The 27,007-nt window shown below is 34.8% G+C and overlaps 1 protein-coding gene across 4 annotated transcripts in view; it reads right to left on the bottom strand.

The window, feature by feature from the left end:
• LRP1B (LDL receptor related protein 1B) overlaps positions 1-27,007 on the bottom strand; it is a 1,884,038-nt gene that overhangs the window by 624,653 nt on the left and 1,232,378 nt on the right. For all 4 annotated transcript variants that reach the window (XM_003921997.4, XM_074399735.1, XM_074399736.1 and 1 more), the window contains 4 exons: positions 20,773-20,970; positions 18,478-18,682; positions 6,626-6,790; positions 6,110-6,354 (listed from right to left, as the gene is read on the bottom strand). In XM_003921997.4, coding sequence (XP_003922046.1) covers positions 6,110-6,354; positions 6,626-6,790; positions 18,478-18,682; positions 20,773-20,970 — 813 coding nt within the window. The remainder of the gene's footprint in view (positions 1-6,109; positions 6,355-6,625; positions 6,791-18,477; positions 18,683-20,772; positions 20,971-27,007) is intronic.

Here is a 27,007-nt window from a genome sequence, read left to right as displayed (position 1 = left end):
TCCTGATCTCCTGATCTCGTGATCCCCCCTCGACCTCCCAAATTGCTGGGATTACAGGTGTGAGCCATCGCACCCAGATAGTTGCAGATATTTTCTTATGGTTTTGATTCCCTATTATACCATGAATTTTGGTGGAACTAGAACTATATTATGTGTGTGTACGTATCTCTCGAAGGGTATACATGGTTGGGCGCAGTGGCTCACGCCTGTAATCCTGGCACTTTGGGAGGCCGAGGTGAACAGATTATGAGGTCAGGAGTTTGAGACAAGCCTGGCCTATATGTTGAAACCCCGTCTCTACTAAAAATACAAAAATTAGCTGGGCAAAGTGGCACACACCAGTGGTTCCAGCTGCTCGGGAGGCTGAGGCAGAAGAATTCCTTGAACCCAGGAGGCAGATGTTGCAGTGAGCAGAGACTGCATCACTGCATTGCATCACTGCATTCCAGCACGGGTAACACAGCGAAACCCTATTTCAAAAAAAAAAAAAAAAAAAAAAAAAAAAGGTACCTCATAGGTATCCAGTATTTCCCTTTGTTCTAAAATAATATAAGAAACTATAAGGCCGGGCGCAGTGGCTCAAGCCTGTAATCCCAGCACTTTGGGAGGCCGAGGCGGGTGGATCACAAGGTCAAGAGATCGAGACCATCCTGGTCAACATGGTGAAACCCCGTCTCTACTAAAAAATACAAAACATTAGCTGGGCATGGTGGCGTGTGCCTGTAATCCCAGCTACTCAGGAGGCTGAGGCAGGAGAATCGCCTGAACCCAGGAGGCGGAGGTTGCGGTGAGGCGAGATCGCGCCACTGCACTCCAGCCTGGGTAACAAGAGCGAAACTCCGTCTCAAAAAAAAAAAAAAAAAAAAGAAACTATAACCCAATTTTCACTACAGTTCAGTGAAGCCTTGCTAATTGGAGTTTATGTTCAGGTATTTTTTCTGGCAACCACAGAAACAATCATAAAATTTTCTAAAAAACACTCAAAAAACAACTAAATATAAAAATATTTATAGACACATGCATTAAAGTTTATGATAAAATAGCAATGAATTAAAATAAACTAGCTGGGCATGGTGGCTCACACCTGTAATCCCAGCACTTTGGGAGGTGGAGGAGTTGGATCACTTGAGTTCAGGAGTTTGAGGCCAGTCTGGCCAACATGATGAAATCCTGTCTTTATTAAAATTATAAAAATTAGATGAGTATGGCGGCATGCACTCATAATCCCAACTCCTTGGGAAGCTGAGGCGAAGCTGAGGCAGGAGAATGGTTTGCATCTGGGATGTGGAGGTTGCAGTGAATGGAGATCGTGCCACTGCACCCCAGCCTGGGTGACAGAGCAAGACTCTGTCTCAAAAACAAATAAATAAATAACAATAAACTAAATGTCCAGTAATGCATGAATACTTGAGAACATTTTTGATAGTCACATGGGATGTGAAAATGTATAAGAATTAAAAATGAGATTTATAAGATATTCATAAAAACAAAAAAATGCCAATGGTAACTGTAAAAAGAAAGATACAGAATTTAAAATGCAGTAAAATCTTACATTTGAAAGAGAGGCAAAGCTTTCTTAATTTAGGAAGAAATGCTGTATGGATTATGGAGTTCCCATACTCATTGGAATCTTGGTGCTACCATTGATGAGATTTAATACGATTATTATTACTATTACTTGACACAGGACCTTGCTCTGTCACCCAGGCTGGAGTGCGTGATCATAGCTCATTGCATTCTTGACCTCGCAGGCTGAAGTGATTCTCCCACTTCAGTCCCCAAAGTACCTGGGACTAAACGTATGTGCCACCACACCCAGCTAATTTTGTAATTTTTGTAGAGATACAATCTCACCATTTTGCCCATGCTAGTCTCAAACTGCTGGACCCAAGCAATTCTCCCACCTTTGCCTCCCAAAGTGCTGGGAAAATGGGCATGAGCCATAGTGTCTAGTGAGATTTACTATTCTGAGCCAGGTTACTTGACTTTCCCAGGACAGTTTTTTCATATAAAGTGAATAACTGTCTTTCCAGATGGTTCTGAAGATTAGGGGAAAAAGTAAATCGAATGCGGCACTCAGTAGTCCGTCAGTAAATAGTCCTCATTTTGTTTATTATCTTGTTACTTGATATCTGGTTGAAAAACATCTGAATGGTTTTGCCAACCCAAAATTTATACTTTGAAACCTAATCCCCAATGTGTTAGCATTAATAGGTGAGGACATGAGGAGTAAGTAGATCATAAGGGTGGTGCCCTCATTAATCAGATTAGTGCCCTTATAAAGCAGCCCAGGGAACTTTGCTGGGCACTTCCATCATCTGAGGATGCAGTCAGAAGACATTTGTGAGGAAGAGGTCCACACCAGACATGAAATCTGCCAATGCCTTGACCTTGGATTTCCCAGGCTCCAGAATTGTGAGAAATAAATGCTTTTTGTTTAGAAGCCACACAGTTTGTGATATTTTGTCATAGCAGCTCAAATGGACAAAGATATAATTAGAAGAAAAATGTGAAAATGTCTGTTCCTTTGGAGCTGGGAAAAGGGGTGTGAACTTTTTTTGTACCTTTTTTTTTTTTTTTTGTATTTTATAACATATCTATAGCAAGAAAATGTTACTTTATAAGATCAAATAAATTTTGAAGCATTCCTTCTGTTAGTATAACCACAGCTTTGAATGCACACTTACGGTGCCCTGCACTGAACATATAAGGAGTGGTGTTAGATGGTAAGGTGAGTACGTAGAAAGGATAGATTTCACAGCTGTGTCATCTGACTGATACTATCATTGTGTCTTAGTACATGTTGTGCTTCTAGAGCAGAATAGATGGGATAATTTATAATAAACAGAAATTCATTTGGCTCATGGCTCTGGAGGCTGGGGAGTCCAGGATTGAGGGCCTGTATTTAGTAAGAGCCTTCTTGCTGTGACATAACACAGCAGAGGGCACACAATGGGCATCACATGAGCAGGAGAGAGGATTAAGTTTCCAACACATAACCCTAGGAGACACACTCAAACCACAGCAACCTGGATTTTCTTGAGATGAACCATATTGCTCTTCTTTAGAGTTGTGATTCATAGTTTTATTGGCATTTTTCAAGCAAGTTGATAGAATATAGAAAGTATGATATGGAAGACCATTATGAATTATTTAATTGTGAGATAATACATTTAAAATATCTCATAAAAATATTACCTAAATTTCTACAAAAGGAGGCTGGTAAAATGATATAATTGCAACAACTTTTAATGTTTTAAATTTAATTTACTTATGTACACTAAACACGTAGCACTAATTATGCATGAGGCACTATCCTAAGAACTTTTCATGTATTAACTCATGTTTAAATGTTTGCATTAAATAGTGATTAAACTCAATGTTTACTAGATCCTATGATGTAGATACATTATCTTCTGTTTACAGATAAAAAAACAGGCACGGAGAGGCTAAATAACTTGCCAATAATATCCAGTAATACATAAATAGTTGAGACTCATGAATCCGAAATAAAACTATGCTAATGATGAAGGGTACATAATGCAATTGATAAATCATACATTTAGGATATGAACCCGGGCCATGCCATTAACTCTAAGCTTGGCTCTCTCACACTATAATTTTTTAAATTTATGTTTAAAATACCCACTATTGCTCCCTCATGTTGCAAATGTTCAAGCTTTCGTTTGTTTCTTCCTAGTCCCATCTAACAACCACATGAAAAACAAAAGAGATCTAAAATCGATCTCTAAAATATTCTGCTTAAATGTCCAATAACCAATTTGGAACTTTGTGTGAAAAATGAATGCTTACTTATAAGAAAACAGGTGCTAAAACTTTTATTAATTTCCTACTTGGAGGATTAGATAACTTCAAATAGTATTGGTAACCTTTCTTTCTTTAATTTGTGAAAGATATACTTCAATTTTATAGTACTGAATGTCATGTATTTTTTAAATTAATTATTTTTTTATGAACATCATGTTATTATTCACCAGAAAATGGGCCATTATTATTGTACTTGTGTTAATGCTGAGCCTTTGTCATCATTTTCATTTTCATTCTATCCTTGGTAATAAAATAGTCGATATGTTCCTGCATCTTTTTTCCCGAGTAGTGAAAGTGTTACTTCACTGAAGCAGATAAACAGGACAGATAATGATTATTATATGCACAGTGATCCTTATAATGGGGAAAAGTAAAATGTTCTCTAATCACTCTCAAAATTGGAAACTGACTGAATTTCATTTAGAAAACAGCAAGTTCTTTTCATAGGTGATATTCTCTAAATGTATTTAAAGACTAGAATATTTGCCCTGAATCCTGGAAAAATGTGTTAAATTAGATCCACATTGTAAAATCTCACTTATTTTATATAAAGTAGAAAAATCATATATAAATCATATTTTTAGTTAAGATGTCAAAAATGCCTCCCCCCACCAAAAATGGCAATGAATTTCTCATTTATTTTCTATATATGCTTAAATGTCAGGAATGCTTGAGAGTATCGTGGTTCTTCCTCTTCTATGAATTTACTGAGTTCATGCCAATGTAGGCAAATTAGACAGTGCAGTTAGTAAAGGAAAGACACTGATCCTATTTTGGATGGGGAAAAATGATGAAATACATAGATCAAGGCCATTTTTCATGATCTAGTTCACTTAAATTGCTCTAAACAAAGAAATTATAATTCATATAAAATGCAAAACAATCTGAGGGACAAAAATACAGTTGTATAAAAATTTTTACACTTGAAATAATCAAAACCATTCATATCTTATAAGTGCTTGTCATCTACAGCATTTGCTTATGACTAGGCATTCCTCTGCTGAAGGAAGTTCTAGAGAAGAGTATCTTTTTCATTATACTAGTGGCACATTGCTGGTCAGAATCATAACTTCTTGCCTTATTTAAATTTAGTTAAATTCAATATATCTACTGAATCCTTATTACATTAAAAATGACTAATCTATATACTTTCTTTCTATAATGTCCTCATGCTTTTTAGCTTATAGGTTGAAAGAAGTCAAGAGTGGAAGAAAACAATTAAAGTTACTGCTCACAAAGTCCAGTATGTATAGAAACTCCCATGTAGCAAAGAAGGATCAATTACATATAAAAATAGAAACTGAGAAATTGAAAGTGTCTGGGAAAAGAATTAGATTCAATCAGCCTGTCAGAGAAGGGCACGAAAAATTGTGCAGAAGAGATTTTGGTAGAAGAAATAGTATCAAGGGAGAATGAAGGCCATGTACTGAAGGAAGACAAAGAATAGCCATGTGATATTGTCAACCACAGAGGTAATTGTTTTAGTCATGTTTAAAAGATATTATAATACAAATTTTGAAAAATAAGGCTTGATGTGTAGAACAAATGTCATGAAATGCCAATGAGTTAGAAGATCTGCTTATTCCACACTGACAGAGAAGGAGAAAATGTAAGAGAGAGCTTGTCCTCTCAGAATCATGAATCTGAAATGAAAATATGCTAATGAAGGGGACATTGCCTGCATTCAAATGAGGTTTCCATGGGTTATATAACATTTAATGGGGGAAAAGTATAAAAGGATGATCTGATGTGACACCAAATGGTCATGGTATCCCAAGGGGGAAAACGTGAGACTTGGGATAGGAATGTTTGGCAAAGATTGAGTAGAGGAAATATAATCACAAAACCAAGATGGAGTTCACTGTTGAACCAAAAGTTGGAAGACATGGGTGGAAGTAGCACATATGTTCCTGTGAACTCACTTCTCTTAAAATAGAGGAACTCAAGCAAATGGTTCACCCTTTCTCATGTACCACCCCCCTCTCCTCCCAATATGCTACATGGTAATAATCTAAAAATTAGAGAACTTAGCTTAAAGGAAATATATAGGAGGATATTAATTCCCAGATGCCCCTAAATATTTATATATAAGGAAAATAAAAAGGAAAAGAGACAACAATCTAAACAAGTTAAAATAAAGGCTAAAACCACTTCCCTCATAGAGTATGCTTAAGAAACCAATAACTTTCAACTTACAGAAGTTGTTTTATAGTTCAAATAATATACGATTAAGATGACAGCACCTTCTAAGTGGTGAATCCGTAAGTAACCAAGCACTTACCCTGTGGCTGGCGACTGGGATGGTATATCTGAAGGTCAAAGGGCTGCGCACTGGTTTTCTGGATCACACTGACATTCTGCCCTGTCCACTTATTGGCTTTGGACAGTGTGTTGGTCCTCCAGTCTGTCCAGTAGACTTCACTCCCATGTAGAGACACAGCGAAGGGATGGGAGAGGTATTCATGACCTCGGATGATTTCGATCATGTTTGTTCCATCATAGAGGGCTGAATAAATAGCATCTGACCTACAGAAAGGCAAATACATGAGTAATGTGTCAAGACTCATTCAACTAATCCAATGACGTAATCATATAACTCAGCTAAATAACAGAGGAGGGATTTTATAAATATTTTTATGGGTCTATATCTGATTTGTGGAAAGAAAAAAAATCCACCCCTCCCCCCCAATTTTAATACATGTATACATGATACTGACATGCTAGGAACTTTCCAATGTTGTGAATATTATCTGAGGAAAGTAAAAGAAAATCCAGAAAAAAAGATAATTTTTTAAACCTGGCATCTGTCCAAACTATCCTTTTCTCAAAGTGGTCCACAGTTAGTCCATTAGGCCAAGCCCCAGTTTTCATGTCTTTGTAGATGGTTTTTCTCCCAGCACCACTCATAGAGGCAGATTCAATGCGAGGAAAATTTGCATCCCAGTCTGTCCAGAAAAGAATTCTAAAAAAAGAAAGAAAGAAAGAAAGAAAGAATGCTATTGTTTTAGTCTTTCATTTCACAGATATTTATTGTGTGCCTACTCTGTGCTAGACACTGAATAGATGATAATTCACAAGAGAAACAGATGTATTATCTACTCTCATGGGGCTTACTGTCCCGTGGAGAAGACAGACTAAATAAGTGCATAAATATATAACTCATGAATTATTTTGAAAAAAAAAATTGCTATGAGAGAGAATAGCAGGTGACTCACCCACTTAGAGAAGGTAATCAGAAAAAAGCACTTTGAGGAGTGATATTTACACTAAAACTGAACAAGATGAACAGTATAAAGAGCATGGCAAGTAGAATAAATAACATATGCTAAGGCCCTAATAGGGAAAATAATGTGGGCTATTTGAGGAACAGAAATAAGGGCAATGTATCAGAAGTATAGTGAGTGAGGAGAAAAGGGGAGGAACAGAGGGTAATCTTTGGGTCTTGTAGGATAAGACCATTACTTTGGATTTTATTTTAAGGGAATAAGAAGTGTATAGGCCTGTGGTGGACTTTAAGTAGAGGAGAAATGTTATTTGGTTGCATAGTAAATTTATACAGCCACGGTGACAGTGACAGGAGACAGACTAATTCCTAGGCAGTCAGGGATGGGTCCCTGGTGAAACTCAACCTTCAAGCCAAGGGCAGTCTAAAGCCTGAAAACCAGATAGCATCCATGAACCATGGTGAGAATTTCTATCCATGTCTTACCCACCCTCTCTTAATTGGTTATTTCTGAATGATGCCTTTAACCAATTGAATGATTGATTTTCCAAGCCCATCCATAAACCAATCAGTAAACATTCCCCCATTCAAAGCCGAGAAGAACCCCAGACTCAGCCTCATAGAAGGCTACCCACTTTTGAGTACTCTCTCGTTGAGAGCTTTTCTTTCACTCAATGAATTTTACTCTGCATAATCTCTCCAGTATCCATGTAGCTTATTCCTTTTGGTCATGGAACAAGAACCTGGAGCGTGCTGAACTGCGGGACTGAAAGATCTGTAATGCTTCCTGCCTGCCGAGCCGCAGGTGGCAGGAGGTAAAGAACTGTAACTCCTGCCTGCTGAAATAGGGGACTAAGAAAGCCACACAATAGTGAAAAGAAGGTATATCTGTATGTATACGGGTTATACTGTACCAGATAATACAGATATACTGTCTAATCACTGTGGAACCATGATTATTATGCAGAGAATAGATAATAGTGGGGCAATGGTATGAGCATGGTAAGGACCAGAAAAGATTATAATAGCCTAGAGTATGGTGTTGGCAGTAAAGGAGAAAAGTGAATCGATTCAAGATATAATTTGAAGGTAGAATCGTCAGGGCTAGCTGATGGAGTCAATGTAAGAAATGAGGTTAAAAACGGAATCACAGGAGACCATCAGTTTCTTGTTTCAGCAATCTCAGATTGAGGGAGGGAGAGGGCATATAAGGATTTCATAAAGTGAAAGGGAAAAATGGAAGAGGAACAGATTTCACGAGCTTAGAATTAAGTATTGATGGGTGTGGACAGTATTGGGACTCAGAGAATAATATGCCAAAGTATGGTGGTTTGACATGCTGAGCACTTTTGATTCCTTTTCCAAGCCCACCCATCAACCAATCAGCAAGGATTGGTGCCTTTGGCATGCTGAGTACTTCTGGAAATTGCAAGTTCATAGAAGCTGCTTTCAAGGACATTCTAACCTTTTCTTCTTTCTCTCTTTCTTACCCCAAACACAAGGGAGGAGCTCTCTCCCTGGAAGTACCCTTATTTGACTGAAGAAAATCTCTTTCAAAAGAAATGCAATTGCCTGAAAACCCCTGCCTTGGAATCCCATTAAATAACCAGGAATAATCAAACAACAAAGATGAGAAAATACTCATCACCACACCCAAACAGATTTTTCATCTTTCTGAGGGAAGCTCAGAGATTTTTCTGGAGGCTTTATTTGCATGATAAGACAATATTTGTTCACTGTGAAGTTCTGCCCTTTACCATTCTGGAAACTATAGCCACCCACCTCAGAGGTCAGAGGAATTTTGCTCCAGGACATTGTCTATTCTTTGGGCTCATTCAATTTCTCTGAAAATTATTCACCACTCTTCAAAATGCCTTACATTCCCCATTTCCCTTGCCCTTATGAAAAGGGTATGTAAGCCTCAACCATCTGGCCTTCTGATTCTCTTACTTTGTATGGGTCCCATGTATACTTGCACATAAATAATTCTGTATGCCTTTTCTCCTGTTAATTTGTTGCCAGTTTATTGAACCTTCAGAGAGGGAGGAGGAAATTCCCTTTACTCTTACAGCGGCAATCAGAAAGAGAAAGTAATACTGCAGTACATTTTTCTATCAGGTCTGGTAATATTTTGTTGATAAATGATAAAATCATGAAATGATAAAAAATGTTCTTCATTTAATTATTCATAGTTTTGTTATTTGTTGACTCTATTATTCTGTATAATCCTTGAAAATAGGAATTTGGTAAATTACCTTGCAAAATGAAACAATGCTTTGGAACAAAATTTAAAATTCAATTAACCCATCTTCCTTTAAAAATAATTATGTCTACTCAAGGAAATGTAAAATGATATAAACTAAGTATTCACCATGACTTCAATTTTTAAAAAGAATATAGTCTCTTACAGGAAACAGGAATTACAAATATGAAATGATTAGAGGACAGTTCAAAACATTATATTTATAAACAATAATCAAAACATATTTATAAACAGTAATTACATATGCTAAAAGAGTATGACAAAAAAAGGGAAGGATGATGAGAGTGGAACTTCCTGTATAAGTTAAAACACTGACATTTGGTACATGTTATTAGATAACTGCATCAGTGTTAAATAGTGGTAATGTATATGCATTTGTATAAAACAAGCTTGGATCAAAGTTGGAATTTGTGACTTCTGCATACTTAATCTCAAACCCCATTTTTTCAACTAAAAATGAAAACTGTCATAGTACACATTTGTTGGGGACATTAGGTGAGATAATGGATATAAACAATTTACACACATAATGATTAGCACAGAGAAAATATTTGTGTTTGTACATGCATGCTCACGCACATATAGTAGAGAATAAATATTTTTTAAAAGGAAACTTTCAGTCTTGCTAACTGATAAAGAAACAGGAAGGGAGAGAAAGAGGGAGGGAGGCAATGTACATTGATTTAAACATTAAAGTTTAAATACTACAACAGCATTTATATGAAAACAGATGAAAAGTAGATTAGTTTTATAAAGTAAACCTGAGTCAAAGCCATGAGAATATGATTCAGGGCAAGAGATCATAGGATTAGATTCATCTCAGATTCTAATTTCTTTCAAACAATGGGTTTCTATTAGTTACAAATCAAGCCCTTTTCCATTTGATAGTTGGTACTTCTGAAATAGCAGCAATTTATCTAAGCTGAAATATGGTAACAAGATTTTAAAAGAATATTTTTTAAGGAGTTCTTAAAAAATTCTTTTTAAAAAAAATAATTTCAGTTTCATGGACATATGAAAGCAAAATAAATTTTAGAGATTTTTTATTTTAACTACTAAAGAGGTTTATTTATATAACGAGGCCAACATTTTGCTACCCAGGCCAAACAGAAAGAGCAATGGCTGACTCCCCATGCTGCAGGTTGATAGCAAAGGCTCTGACTCCTTGTGTTTTTGTCTACCATGACAACCTGGGTTTGGTTCCTAAATTGCTGCTATTTCAGAAGAGAATGGGCTTCTCATATGATACTTGGTACTTCTGAAATAGCAGCAATTTATCCTAGCTGAAATATGGTAGTGATATTTTAAAAGTTTTTTTTTTTTTTTTTTTTTTTTTTTAAGGAGCTCAGTGGTTAAAAGTCAGCTTAATTAAAAGCTAACATCCAAGATACGTGTGTGTGTATGTGTGTGTTTGTGTGTGTGTGTGTATTTAAAAGGCCTTCATGTTTTTTTTTTTTCTCTCTCTCCTAGGACCTTGTCTTTAATTTTGACCAAAAGTTTTTCTCTTCAGTTGACTGAATTCTATTTTCTTCATTTACTTCTCCTGTCTCTCCCTTCTCTTGCACCCTCTGCTGCGTGAAGGACCTAAAATAGTTTATAATACCCTAGGATCCCTTAAAGAAAACAGGGAAGGCACCAGGCTCCCTTTTGGGGAAAACCCTCTGTTTTTCCTTAATGAATCTCAAGAGTGTAAACAGACAAATTCATCTCAGCTCTTAAACTGCTTGCTTTTGTATTGTGTCACCTGATTCTTTTTGACTAAAGTAGCTATTGCAACAAAGGATACTCTTTGTTTTTTAAGGAATTGTATAGTTTAGACCAGGCGTCCCCAAACTACATGTCCCCAAACTGCATGTGGCCCCCTGAGGCCATTTATCCGGCCCCCTGCTGCACTTCAGGAAGGGGCACCTCTTTCATTGATGGTCAGTGAGAGGAGCACAGTATGTGGCGGCCCTCCAACGGTCTGAGGGACAGTGAACTGGCCCCCTGTGTAAAAAGTTTGGGGATGCCTGGTTTAGACACTTAGAAATGTCTATGTCAGAAAAACAAATTTTTTAATGAATTGTAAGAGCAACACATAGTCTAACCTCATAATAATTTTCCCTTTTTGGAGACTCATGATTCAGTGTGGGCTCTACCCAGGGCTCAGAAATCCAGTTAAAAGATAGTCTATATTTAAATAAAATTGATCTCCTTATATACTCTGATGATAGATTTCTTAAATTTTATGTTTGATTTGGCATTCATCTTTTATTTTCCTCTAGTACCACCAGATTTTCCTCTCTTTACCCTATGACGTAAATTTTGCTATTTGATTTTCACCTGAGTTGTTTCTTTTAATATGAAAATTGAAGGCTATTTAGCTGACAATTGCCTAGGGTTGTGAAACAAGTTATCAAGAATTCGGAAGTCTAAGACAAAAAAAAAGGTCTTTATGAACCAAACCTAATGTGTTTATGTATTTTTGTGTATGTACATAGTGTTTCACTGCTAAAAATACATACAAGAGCTATAATTAGTTGGTTTAAGAAAATAAAAGCACTTGAATCAAATACTTTATCAGAAAAATCATAAATGCTTTTTCAAGTCTACGTAACAAGTAAAATCTTTAATAAATAAGCTAGCTTGAAAATTAATGGTAAAGCAGTTAAAACATTAAGAATATCTTAAGAATTGCTAGAATACATTTTTTGTTTGCATTTATTAATCAAGCAATTTCTTACTTATCCCTGCAAAATACTGTAAGTCATCAAAATTTGGCATAGGGGTAACAAAACTATAAACCCAGCCCAAGACAGTAGGATCTATGCTTGTATTATCTTTAATAAGTAAGACATTGATCCTATTTTAATAAAAATAGCTACATCTTGAATTTAGTGAGATTACATAACTTCTAATCTTGTGGCTTTAGGTGGTCTAGTCCACAGGCACTAAGATTTGTTTTGGGAAAGGATTGTAATTGTCTTTGTTTCAAAGCTAAAGTATAAACTGAGTTTCTCCCAAAGTTAGTTTGGCCCATCCCCAGTAATGAGCACGCTGTGCTTTTGTAAAGCACTCAGAACTGAAGCTAGACAACTTAAACTTTGGAAGAAAATAACAGGTACCTATCTTAAAGCACATACATAAATGACTTTCATTCCGTATTGTGGCCGCTACTGATTTTTCCAGGATTGTTCTTTTGTTGGTTGTTTCTCTTCCCCTATTTTCTCTTCACAGAACATGAGACTGCACAACCTGCTAAAAATGAGCTTTTCTAATAATTCAGGACCTACCCATTTAGGGATAAACTATCCTAGCCATGACAGAACAGATGAGGCCTGAAAACAGTTACTCATTTTTTTTTTTTTTTTCTAAAATGCTTTCTTCGATTTTTAAGAAGAAAAGGGGGGAAATGTGAAAGAAAAATAAATCTTTGGGCCCCCAAATCACAAAGCTAAAGGAAAAAGTCGAGCTGGGAACTGCTTAGGGCCAACGTACCTCCCATTCTATTCAAAGTTACCCCTCAGCTCACCAAGATAAATGCATTTGCCTTCTTTAGCAGGGGGCAGTCAGAAACTCAGAAGCAGGCCACCATTTGTCTCTTATCTACCTGTAACCAAATCTCCCCAACGTTGCTTCGAGTTGTCCCACCTTTCTGGATGGAAACAATGTTCATCTTACATATGTGGATCGATGTCTCATGTCTCCCTAAAATGTATAAAATAAAACTGTGCTCTGACCACCTCTGGCACAGGTCTATTTTTGTTGCATTTATTAATCAAACAATTTCCTGAGGCTGTCATGGGCACATGCCCTCAACCTTGGCAAAATAAACTTTCTAGATTAACTGAGACCTGTCTCAGGTTTATGGGGTTCACAGACAACTTTAGTTTTATGTATATGGCTTGAATTTTAATTTCATGGCTTTCCACAGCTATAGTTGTGGAAGCACATTCAGAAAAATTATACCTAAATTGTTTATTGTTTGATAACGAAATATGTGAATAAAATAAACTGTTGGGAAAAGGCAAAAATGAACATTCACATACCAGAGTACAATGTACTAATAATTGTTTAAGCTAGATAATGGCTATAAGACAGTTTATTATACAATTCCTTCTAGTCTGTGTATTTTAATGTTTCTATAATAAAAGTTTAAAAGTATAAGTAACTCAAATTAGTAGATACAAAATTTTTAAAATGTACCAGATGACATTTAGAAAATTTCAGTGTTGGGGCTTATTTTCCAAAAATATTATGTTTAAAGATAAGATTATTTTGTATAAAAAATATTAATTATCTGAAAAATTAGCATGAACTTATTTGTAAGCAAAATTAATTACAAAATAATATAATATGCTGCTAGTTAAATAGAAAATGGAACAGAGGTTAATATAAGTTGATAGGCTATTTAAATAATAAAATGCCCTTCTTGAAAATAGTGAATAGGAAATATATTACATGTCTCAATTCAATTAAATTTTGAGTTCACACATCTCTCATTGACAACAGGTTGTTATTTGTCAGCTGCTTTTAAACTTAGCATTAAAAACAAAAAGATTTCAATAGAAAGAATACAAACATAGCATCAATCTAATTTGTAGTGTTATTTCCACAAACAAAGGTCAGTAGAGAGATTTGAAAGCTTAAAAAAAAAAAATAAGAGTCTGGGTATGGTGGCTCATGCCTGTAATCCCAGCAATGTGGGAGGCTGAGGCGGGCAAATCACGTGAGGTCAGGAGTTGGAGATCAGCCTGGCCAACATGGTGAAGCCCTATCACTACTAAAAATACAAAAATTAGTGGGTCGTGGTGGCATGCACTTTTAATCTCAGCTACTTGGGAGGCTGAGGCAGGAGAATTGCTGGAACCTGGGAGGTGGAGTGTGCAGTGAGCTGAGATCTTGCCACTGTACTCCAGCCTGGGTGACAGAGCAAGACTCTGTCTCAAAAAAAAAAAAAAAAAAAAAAAAAAGAAAAAGAAAAAAAGAAAGAAAGAAAGAAGAAAAAAAAGAAAGAAAGAAAAGAAAAAGGAAGGAAGGAAAGAGAAAGAAAAAGAAGGAAGGAAGAAAGAAAGAAAGAAAGAAAGAAAGAAAGAAAGAAAGAAAGGATTCTTGAAAACAAACCATGCATTGGAAGTTAGAGGCAGTATGTGAGTATTTGTGGAAAAGCCACCACTAGATGTAGATAAGGCTGTACTTCACACTCCGCAATGATAACACCAAGACTTCTGGTGCATTATCTTTTTCCTGTATAACAATTGGGAAATTGGCATCTACCTTGAAATGCTCTATCCAGTTAAGCTTTTTACAGTTGTGGAGAATCCAGCTATCTATCAGTAACCCTGCAATTCTACATTTTCTGTATTTATATTTACTAGAAATAGGCACTGTGGACTCTGAAACAGTTGTCTAGTGGGAGAAAGTATGGCTTGGGATACTTTGATTCACTAAAATAAGTGATCCCTGTATTTCTTCACTAAACCTAGCAGTGTTAGTATACTTCTATAGTGATAAAAGTTCAGTTATTACGACAAAGGAAAACTAAATACTAGCTTTAGCAACAGAGCAGGAAGATGCCATGCAGTAGCACAAAAATAAAGGCAATGAAAGTTCAAGAACTGACATGAGTACCTTGTAGATTCTGCACTCTCTGGTGCTTGTTACTTTCTAATAATAAGCTTGATGTTTAAAAGGGGATTCATGGACTCTTTCAGGTCACCTTAGCAATAAGTGCATTACCTTAAAATGAAATGAAAGAAAAATGGCTCCTCCCTAAGACTCTCAATTTACCATCTTGGAATAGTTTGTCACTTGGGGCACCAGATCAAAAACCAGAATACTGAAGGAATATGGCAGGATGACAGATATGTTTTATAATGCAAAATGAAGGTTGGTGGATTTTATTCTGGGGAATCAAAGTAGTCAATTAAAAACACTTCATACTGGCATCTGTTAAAAAAAAAAAGAGGTCACAAAGACCTTGATTGCTATAGAAACTTGATATGAAGTAAATGTGTTTTGTGGGGCTACTGTTATGGCCTGTTTTTCTTGTTTGTTTGTTTTTGTTTTTGTTTTTTCCTGTTGTGCTAAGAGAGAAAAGTGGTTATTTGCAAACCTTTCATTTGTTATTGTAAACAGTCTATAGTTTTAACCATTAGCTGTCTGTCTTTTACCATATACTGTGCATTTTAAATATATCCTTGAGTTCCTAGAAGTTGCATATAAGCAAAGTCCATTTATATGCATGCATTCATTTATTGAGCACAAGTATATATTCTAAGGGGTTTAGAAAGATTTTACAGACTGAAAACAACTTCCCTTGCCATCAAAAAGCTTAAGATTTAGTAGAAAATATCACAGTATTCATATAAATCATATTTCTCAATAATTAGTGGATTTTATCTAAAATAAAAATTTCAAAAGAAGTTTCCATTACCTTGAAGCTCATATCAATGCTGATTCTCAGTTTCCTTATATATTTTACTAATAGTTTGAGAAATTAGGGAAAATCTTACATTTATATTGTACATACCACTAAGACAGTAAGCTGAGTTTAAGTAAAATTATATTTTAATATGCTTTTCTTGTGCTTGGTTTGGCTTTGCTGTAAGTGTGTGTGTGTGTGTGTGTGTGTGCATGCGCATGCGTGCACGCTTATTGTTGCTGTGTTCTAAGCCTACCTTGTGACAGGTCCGATATTAAACTAATCTCAAAACTTTTTACCAAAACATCCAATAAACTTGATAATATTTTAATATTCACATTACATTTTTAATCTAAAAATTTATATTTTAAAATGTGCTTTATGTTTATATAAACTTTATATCTTAATCATATCAACCTCTGTAACATAACTTTTCACAATAAATAACTTTTATCAAATCATAAGAAAAATCTGTCAACCTTCCAATTAATACATAGAGTTTAATTAATTAGTTTTTTTTTTTTTTTTACCCAAAATCTGGTCATTTATGCTAGAAGCAATTGTATAAGCATTATTTTGTTACCCTATTTTTAGAAATTATTTTATTACCACTGTAATTATCTTAACTGGCCTCACAATAGCAGCAATTTGTGATGGAAGGTAGCAGCTCTCCCGAAAGCATTTCTGCATTTCCCTTCTTTCAGGCTAGCTTTCAGTAGCAACTTTCAACTCTTTGAGGATATTTCACACTGAAATAGTATTTGGTATTTTCACTTAAATAGTATTGGTAGATTGTATGTCCTTTGTGGTTTTGTTTTCTGTCTTTACTCTCAGGTTGGATATTTTCAAAACTGACATAAATAACTTGATCCTAGCATTGTCAATATAATATCAGTAGAAAATTAAGCATCAACTATAAAATCTATCTTGCCTGGTGAGACTATTTAAACTTTCAAGCACTTGATTTTTTGTTTGTTTGTTTTCTCTCTGGGTCATTTATAATTTTGGAATTATTCATATTTTTCTTCTCTTGTTGGTACACATGCTAGGACTACAAGCTTTTCCAAAATGTTACATTTATCTTATTCAGAAAGTTTCTCATGCTGGCACAACTTAGGTATGATAGGTAAAACCTTTCCATCAGTAGTTGGAACTGGAGATGAGTCCCTGACTGATAATGAGCTAGCACCTTTGTGGGAAGTATAGGGTCAGTATCAGCAATCTACTTGTACCTCAGGAATGAAATGCAGAAAAATAAAGGCACGTCTTATTAAACATAACAGGCTTTTTCCTGGTAAATTGTTATTACAGGAAGTAAAGAGTGAAATAGGTAAAATGTAGACTGCTTAACCTAGAGAATACACTTCCAGGCAAAGAGAAGCAGCTACTACTCAGCTCATTGTTATCAGATCCTCCTATTTTACAAAAGAAGGCAGAAACCAGGGTTTTATGTAAAATCTCTCAATATTTAAAAATTTGACAACCAATTCAAGTAAATGTAAAACCCTGTGGAAAATAAAGCAAACACATAAATGAGGTTTGCCAATTTGGAACCCTCCTCTAGATAAGTGCTTTATGTCCCTTTTATTTCCGAGACAAAATTGAGGAAAAGAGACGTAAACATGCTACTCAATCTGTTAACATCTGAATTTTAGGCACAGACAAGAACAAAAGTCAGAGAGTGTGTTCAGGAGAGTGACTTAGACATAGGCTGTCTTTTCTCTCTTCTGTATCTCATCGAACTCCCTCTTGGCTCACTGCCTTCTCATTGGAGCTTCCCTCTCATTGGAGCACTCGTTGGTACTCCCTGGACTGGATATTACTTAAAGGTACACGCCTCCCAACAAATTCCTTTCTGGTAGCCTTTAGACTTGACAATGGCTTTTGATTTACAAAACCATTACAAAGGTCATCATTGACAGGAATAACAAAGCATTCTCATATATCAGTTGCATATTATCTCCCATGTCTATCATCTCCTTAAAAACAACTGAAGGAGGAAGATGTTATTATATTATCCCCAATTCATAGAATAAAAAACTGAAATCTAAGGGGAAAGAATACACTTGATATCACCAGAATATAAGTGACTAGGCAAAAACAGGAAACCACATCTTCTGGTTGAAAATCCAGTGCCTCTCTTCTGTTCCTTTATAAAGGAATACACAAAGGAAGAGGAACAGTAACCTGAATTACTCAACATTGAACCTTGTTTTCCAGAATCATATGCTTTGTCTTTCAAACCTCCCAATAGTCAATATCTCACCACTGGACTCCTTCAAGCTTATTTAAATTTTCTTTTAAAGTGACTCCAAGAACATAAAAAATAAATAATGGGTGAGGTGGTTAACATCTGTGACTGTTTAGAAGAAAGACTGGCCCTGTAGATTGCAACCATTAGAAACAATTACAGCATCTCTTTGGCAAGGCAAAGAGAAATTCATTTAATTAGGGCTTTGAAAAAGATTTTCAATAGCTTCCAATAGGGCCTAATGCTCATATTTAGAAAAAAAAAAAAAAAAAAAAAGACATTTTGAGCCTCTGCAAGTACCTATGTAAGCAATCCTATAACCAAACTTGTGATAATAAATGTAAACTAGTTGCTATATACACAACTCCTACACCCACACTTACATATACACATACATAGGCACAAAATAAACACTTTGACTTATAATTGATCACATAATTAAATTCAATATTAAATTGAAAGACTATTTTTTATGCCAAACTCAATCTGTAAAAGGTGAACTTCTTTACCCATATCTTGGGTCCAAAGCAATGGCCCTTGGGTGTTCCATGGCTCCTGCTATTAGTGTAGTTCTTAGGGAGCCATCTAGTTTGGCCACTTCAATTTGGTCCAGATTACTGTCTATCCAGTATATGTTTCCTGCTATCCAGTCGACTGTCAGGCCTTCTGGAGTAGCCAGGCCATGCTCCACAACCACTTCAATGGCACTGACACCTACAAAAGAAGGGAAATCAACATGTGCACCCATTCAAGGAATGTGTTAAGCACAAAGGAAAAGGCCTCCCTGTTATCAGCAGTACAAATTATTTCATGTGATTTCAACTTTGAGAGAATGCAAATGTGTTCTTCACCACAGACGAAACCAAGTAGTCTCAAATTAAGCATTACCGATCTTCCTTACCAGAAATCTTTAATCTAGTAAGTCCTTTCAGTATCAGTGGAATACAATTTTTAAACAGCTCTGAGGCTAATAACAACATTGAGATTGCAAAAAAGTTATTTCTTGTTTTTGACTTTTTATACAGAGCAAGGGATTTTGGAAACAATAATGTTACTCTGGTTAAAATCTGTGCAACTTAACTCAAATGGTGATATTCAAGGTTAGAATAAGATAAAATGAAAAAGCCCACCAGAGCTAATATGCATTATGACTAATCAGCACCCAATTTTTCTTTTTCTCTTTTGGAAGGCATGACAGATAACAGCTACTACTATAACTGCCCTTAACAAAGATAAGCCCCAGATTACCCCCTTCCACACCCAGAACCATAAGACTTGCAAGATACAATAAAAATGTAAATAACAGAAAAAGTCTGAATAAATTTAAGGAATTTGGTTTTGTCTACCAATATACTTAATTATCCACTACTTAATTTATTTCACAATTTAAAAAAAAAATTTCTTTTTCTTTTTGATGAGAAAGTCTCACTTCTATTGCTCAGGTTGGAGTGCAGTGGTGTGATTATGGCTCATTGCAGCCTCAACTTCCAGGGCTCATCTGAATCTCCTACTTCAGCCTCCTGAGTAGCTGGGACTATAGGTGCACACAGCCTTGCTTGGCTAATTCTTTGTATTTTTAGTAGAGATGGGGTTTTGTCATGTTGCCCAGGCTGGTCTTAAACTCATGGGCTTCAGCATCTGCCCACTTGAGCTTCCCAAAGTGCTGGGATCACAAGCATGAGCCACTGTGCTGCCCAGCAAAAAAATTTCATTTTTTAAACACCTTTTCCAATAAGATAAATCATTGTAGTTTGTAACATTGCTACCACAGTAGTATTTTTTGTTAGACATTAACAATGTGTTTATGAAATAGCTAACCAATTAATCCTATGAATCTAAATCTTTTTAAATTAATATATGAAATAGGACACAGTTCACATATATTATGTGCTTGAATATGACCATTTTTCAAAATTGCAAAGGTGATTTAGAATGGAATTAACAATTTCAATTTGACAGAGATACATTACCCTTGGAATGGTACATGGATGTAACATTTCAAGAGAAATATGTATTTATGTCAAAGACTTTTCTTTTTCTTTTCTTTTTCTGAGATGGAGTATTATTGTAGCCCAGGCTGCAGTGCAATGGCACAATCTTGGCTCACTGCAAACTCCACCTCCCAGGTTCAAGCAATTCTCCTGCCTCAGCCTCCTGACTAGCTGGGATTACAACCATGTGCCACCATGCCCAGCTAATTTTTAGTAGAGATGGGGTTTCACCATATTGGCCAGGTGGTCTTGAGCTCCTGACCTCAAGTGACCACTCACCTCAGTCTCTAACAGTGCTGGGATTATATGCGTGAGCCACCACACTGGTTATTTATGTCAAATACTTTCTACTTAAGAAAGGATTAGTTTAGCCAAAAGAGGTAAGTCAAATTATGGCAAAAACAGCTCCTATTAGTAGTCTCAGTGATACTTTTTTCATTATTTTTTAATTATGTTGAAAGATGGTAGCAAAATTTAAAAAGTTATTTTAACTCCTTAAAATGTGACTAGTAGCATGTAACACCCCGTCTTTTTTTTTTTTTTTTTTTTTTTTTTCTTGTGTAAATAAATTTTTTGTCATGGGCCTATGGAAAAATCCACTATTGAAAATGGTGTGACCAGCACAAGCATTACCACTTCCTGCCCCCAACAGATGCTCACACATATGCTCAACATCCCTGATTTTACATATATGAGAGAGGGGATTAAAAATAAAAAAAACAAAAGTCAAAGAATAATCAAAATGTTTTCTAATGTGTTCTTCAAATTTTCACTTAAAAAAGTAAACATTAATAAAAATTATAACATATGTACCTCCACTTTCAGAAAGCTTTCCCCGATATATTCTGTCTTCTACAACATCTGTCCAATAAAGTAAACTTTGATTGAAGTGAAAATCAAGTGCTATTGTGTTTCTCAATCCAGGAACAAGTAGACTATAGTCTCTTTTGTGAAGATCAATCCTTCTGATCTCATGACGAATAGAAAAGATGATGAATGCTTCAAAAGGATCTGAAATTAAATTTATTTTAATAGGCTTATGAAAATATAAACTCTAGTAAGTGAAATAAAATGCTAGGGATTGAAATATATTATTTAAAAGTATAATTTATTATATAATTCTCTGTCTTAAAAGAGCAATTTCTTTTAATCCAAAATTTAACAGAAACTTGCAAAACTTAGGTTTATGTGTATTCATAAGAATAGGTATTAGAGAGTTTTTATTCCTTGGATTTACATACACCTGATACTGATTAAAGAATAGAAAAATTATTGTCATACAATGACAAAACGGGAGATTTTCTGCTTTTTTTATTTTTTTTTTATTTTTTTTTTTAAAGAATTTCAGCTGACAAAGCCCAGAAACATCACCATAGGAATTGCTAAGAATTGGCTAAAACTAACTTTGCTACTCTGAGCTAACTATCCCATACTTACAGATCCGTAGAGGAGAAATATCCAACAACAAAAAAGATATCTGTAGTTGCTGGACTTACAGTTAGGGAGTGCTGCCCATAAGAGAGAAGATGGCAGCTTTCTGCAGAGTCCAAAAACATCATAACTCTATCATTCCTCACAGACATTTTTAGCCTGAAACAGGTCTGAGTAGGGAGAAAGGGAAGAAGCTTTGAAAATGGATATGAGATTAAAGTTTCTTTTAGTATTTTTTGTGCCTAAAAGAATGTTTCAATATCTGAAAGTTACTAAAATTATGTTCTTATTTCAAAAATGTATCAAACCCTAAACTAATTACTGTGAGACATACTGATGTATACTGTGATCACTTAGATATTGCAGGTATTTATTGCACAGTGTTGTCTTTGCTGTATGACATTATTGTGAGCAGAGCAAACTGAAACAATATATCAAAAACATGTACAGAATACTTCCAAATAGCTCCCAATAAAACAAATGCTCTTAAAATGTAATATCCAGGACTTAGCATTTTTAAAATAAAGAAAATGTTTGTGTTGGATAAACAGTTGTTTAAAAGAAAAAGTACTTAATTTTGGATTAGCTTTAATGTTAGTCTTTGATACAGTTGGAATTAATTTTTGTATATGATATGAGATAGGCTCAGATATCATTCAATTGCATGTGAAAATCTAGTTCTCCCAGCACTGTTTCTTGGAACGGTGATTTTTTTCCTCCACTTATGTTCGAACTTATCTCATACCATAGACAAAAACTAACTCAAACTGTATTATAGACCTAAATATAAGAGCTAAAATTACACAAGTATGAGAATACATAGGCGTATACCTTAGTGACCTTTGATTATGCAATGGTTTCTTAGCTATGAGACTAAGACTTAATCAGTGACTAAGATGATTATGATAAAAAAGATGGATGACACAACCGATGGGAAGGATGTAGAAAAATTAGAACCCTCATACACTGCCAGTTGGCTACAATAAAAAATGCAGTTACTTTGGAAAATAGTTGGCTCTTCCTTAAAATGTTAAATATTGAGTTACCATATGATCCAGCAAATTCCAATTCTAGTTGTACACCCAAGATAATTAAAAATGTATTTTCACACAAAACTTGTACATAAATATTCATAGCAGCAACATTCATAATAACCAAATATGGAAATAATTCATATGCCCATCAACTGATGTGCAAACAAAATTTTATTTATTCACATGATAGATATATTATTCATCAGTACAAAGAAAAGAATTACTGGTGTATGCTAAAACAAATAAAAATATTATGCCACGTGAAAGAAGCTAGTCATAAAACATATATTCCATGATTACATTTAGATGAAATGTCCAGAATAGGCAAATCTTTAGTGGTAGAAAATAGATCCCTGGTTTCCAAGACTGAGGGTAGGTATTAACGAGAAGTGATTGTTAATGGGCATGGTGTTTGCTTTGGGGTGATTAAAGTGTTCTAAAATTAGATAGTTGTAATAGTTAAACTGAACTGTGCACTTTAAAAGAATGAATCTTATGATATGTAAATTATATCTCAATCTATTTGTTATTTTAAAAAGTAGTAATGACTGCAAAAACTTGTACAGTGTATAAAACTGTATAAATACTACTTTTAGCTCACTGTTAACGGTCCAGTTTCATATATATCAATACTTTTTAATTCATTTAGTGTCATTTCTTTAACCTTCCTCAGATATGAAAAATTTTCTATCTACAGGCAGAAAATAAGGAATGCCAAAAATACAGTTCCATTTGTTTTCTGTGCATTTGAGTTAGTTGAATAAAATATTTACTATTAGTAAAATTAATGAAATAATATTTCAACTCAAAGAATTCGGAAAATAAAAATGAATTAATTCAAATAAATTTGAAAAGAATAATAAATATAACTTCAGTAATTGATAAAAGATCGCAAAAGATATTACTAGCAAACCCAAAGCCATTTGTCTAAAAGAATAACAAAATCTAGATAGACTAGACCTATGGCAGGTTTGCATTTATCTGCATACATGTACACATACATACGTATATACACATACACATATAGAAATATAAGTTAACAATAGGAAGAGTGAAAATTGAAAAATAATATAGAAAATAAAAAAGATGAGTAAGATATGCCTTTTAATAATACACTTGAAACTATGTAAAATAAGTTAATTCCTAGAGAAATGTGTTAGCAAAATGGACTTAAAAAGAAACAGAAGGCCTGGTGCGGTGGCTCAGGTCTGTAACCCCCATAGTAGGGAAGGCCGAGGCAAGTAGGTCACCTGAGGTCAGGAGTTTGAGACCAGCCTGGTCAACATGGTGAAACCCCGTCTCTACTAAAAATATAAAATTAGCCGGGCATGGTGGCAACTGCCTGTAATCCCAGCTACTCAGGAGGCTGAGGCAGGAGAATCGCTTGAACCTGAGGGGCAGAGGTTGCAATGAACCTTGATTGTGCCACTGCATTGCAGCCTGGGCAACAAAGTGAGACTCCATCTCTAAAAGATAGATAGATAGATAGATAGATAGATAGACAGATATAAATAGATAAATAAATAAATTGAAATAATATATAAGCATTGCAATAATTGATTTAGTAGTAAAAGCATACCCTCCAATCTAATGTGAGAAAAATAAAACCCTACAAGACTAAAAGCAATTTAACAAAGTGGTACTCAAAGTTATCTACATAGACTGCTGCCAGTCCACAGACTTTGTTACTAGTCCTTAATGAAGTCACGTAATAATTGAGAGTATTAAAATAAAAGTTTACACCAATTAAAACAGTATGACCATACCCATTTTATTGGGCAAAATTGAAATCCAAAAATTATCAAAACATCACACATGGAGTGTTTCCTATATATCATAATTATTTTTAAACTTTTTTTTTTTTTTTTTTTTTTTGACAGAATCTCCCTCTGTTCCCCAGGCTGGAGTACAGCAGCATGATCTCAACTCACTACAACTTCTGCTGTCCAGGCTCAAGCAATTCGCGTGCCTTAGCCACCTAAGTATCTGTGATTACAGGTATGTGCTACCATGCCCAGTTAATTTTTGTATTTTTAGTACAAAATTAGTATTAAAATTTTGTATTTTTAGTACAGGGTTTCTTCATGATGGCCAGGCTGGTCTTGAACTTCCAACCTCAAGTGATCTGCCTGCTTTGATCTCTTAAAGTGTTCGGATTACAGGCATAAGCCACCTTGTCCAATCATTCTTTTTTTTTTTTTTTTTTTTGAGACAGAGTATTGCTCTGTCTCCAGGCACCAAGCTGGAGTGCAGTGGTGCAAGTTCAGCTAACTGTAACCTCCACCTCCCGGGTTCAAGTAATGCTCCTGCCTCAGCCTCCCAAGCAGCTGGGACTACAGGAGCACGCCACCACACACAGCTAATTTTTTTTTTTTTTTTTTTCACTAGAGACAGTGTTTCACCATGTTGGCCAGGATGGTCTTGATCTCTTGACCTCGTGATCCACCCAACTCAGCCCCCCAAAGTGCTGGGATTACAGGAGTGAGCCACTTCGCTCGGCCATCCAACCATTCTTAATCATTTATAAATCCCAATTTATACAGTCCTCACAAAGCCTTATGAGGTAGGTGATATCACCCCCATTTTACACAGGAAGAAACAAGGGTACAGAGGAATTACGTAACTACCATGCCAAAGTCACACAGCTAGTAAGTGAAGGAGAAGCAATTTGACCCATGATGGTAGCTAGTGTCATAAACTGTTGATGGTAGGTGTGTATTTCTACAACTATTTTGAAGACATATTTGACTATAATAGACTTGAACATGTGTAACTGATGATACACATACACTTGAATATGCAGTTCAAGTTGTGTACATTTTCACATGTAGACATGATAAGACCATGTACTACAACATAGTTTGATATAGCAAACTCCTAGAAACAACCTTAAAGGCCACAAATAGAAGAATGAAAAAACTGTAATCTTTCTATAGAGTAGAACGTTATAGAGCAGTTAAACCTCAAAATCGTATTTATGAGTTAAAAAAAAAACCCTAGTTTCAGATGTGTACATAATGTATATAACTTGTGTAAATTTAAAAGCACAGTTTTGTATGATGTTTAAAAACACAAACTGTAAGAATAGAACAGATAAACCAAGCTCACAAAAGAGGCTCTCTCTGGGGATGGAGAAATGCATACACAGAGGGCTTCAAAGTGATCTAATGTTTTATTACTTTCAGAAAATGATTTAAATCATGAATGACAAATTCTAAATATTAAAAAATACTGGCTATTGAATACATTATTCTCATTATTTCCAAACATGTTTGAGTTTACTATAAAATGAAAAGTGATTAAATCATATCTGTTTTCTTTGAACAATGACCTTTACATTGACTATCTTATTAAAACTGCTCATAATCTTTTCGAGTTCTTGTATTATTTATAGTCATCTTACGTTGAGAAAATACCTGTTTGATAAATATTTACTGAATTATGCTTGACTAAAATAAACAAATAAAACAGTTTACCAAAGATCAAAAATCAAAGTGTAAATTTTCAAATGATTTTATATTTGAACTCAATCTAGATATCTTCTTCAAGTGCCTCTACTTTTAAGATTTCTATTGACTTATTAGATTATTATTTCCCCTTTGAGAAAATAAAGTTGTAATGAATAATCCAATATGTCATTTCATAAACCAGTGGGAAATAATGAAGATAGAATTTTAAAATCTCATCTTATAATGTTTTTTACTTTAATTAAATGAAACCCTATAAAAAACACAGTATGTGGAAATAAAAGAATATTCTAGATTGTTTCAATCTTGACATAGCTATATTAACTTATTTTGGGGCAAATCAATTTAGAATGAATATAAATAATATGTGAAGTAGCCATCCATTTTTACTGTTTTCTAACAATTCTTCCAGTATACTAGCTTCTGTCTCATACATGACTGAATTTAACAGCTCAAACCAGCGTATTACCCTCTTAACAGAGAAGTGGCCTGAAATCTTTCCCCTTTAGCATATAACAAGAGATGAGACATGTACAAAATAAAGAAGGTTACAATTTATATTTTTTATAAGTGATGAATTTCTTGTTTGTAAATCTAGTGCATTACAAGAAGCTTTTAGAAAACACTCAGAAGACTCTATGTACAATTCTCTTCTTTGTTTTTCTTTTAGTCCCACTACCGATTTGCAGAATGATTTTTATAAGACAGACTATGAAAGCAGCAGATGAGTTGTCTAAGAAAAAGAGTCCTTCTTCAGATCCTTTCAGGGTAAATTGCTATTACAACCATAGAACTAGCAATTCTATGTGAAATCCCTTGATTCTTTACCATATATATATATAATATCATCAAACAAAAAGTGATATTGCTGTTACAATGTTTTCTCTCCTGCTACTTCAGAGTTTTTACTGTATTTTCTGTTCTTACATTTAAGAATTTATTTGAACTTTTCTATCCCATCATCAGAGACATTTATTTTACACAGTAGCGGCTTATGAAGTGGTAAGTGGTATATTATTTATCTGGTCCAATATATATCATGACTTGCTTCTCTTCATTTCTCCAGCTCTAGCCATATTGGAAATGAATGATAGTTAAATATTTCTGAAGGATAAT

This window comes from Saimiri boliviensis, chromosome 5 (assembly GCF_048565385.1).
Source record: "Saimiri boliviensis isolate mSaiBol1 chromosome 5, mSaiBol1.pri, whole genome shotgun sequence".
NCBI lineage: Eukaryota > Metazoa > Chordata > Mammalia > Primates > Cebidae > Saimiri > Saimiri boliviensis.
This window is presented reverse-complemented; position numbering and strand designations above follow the sequence as displayed.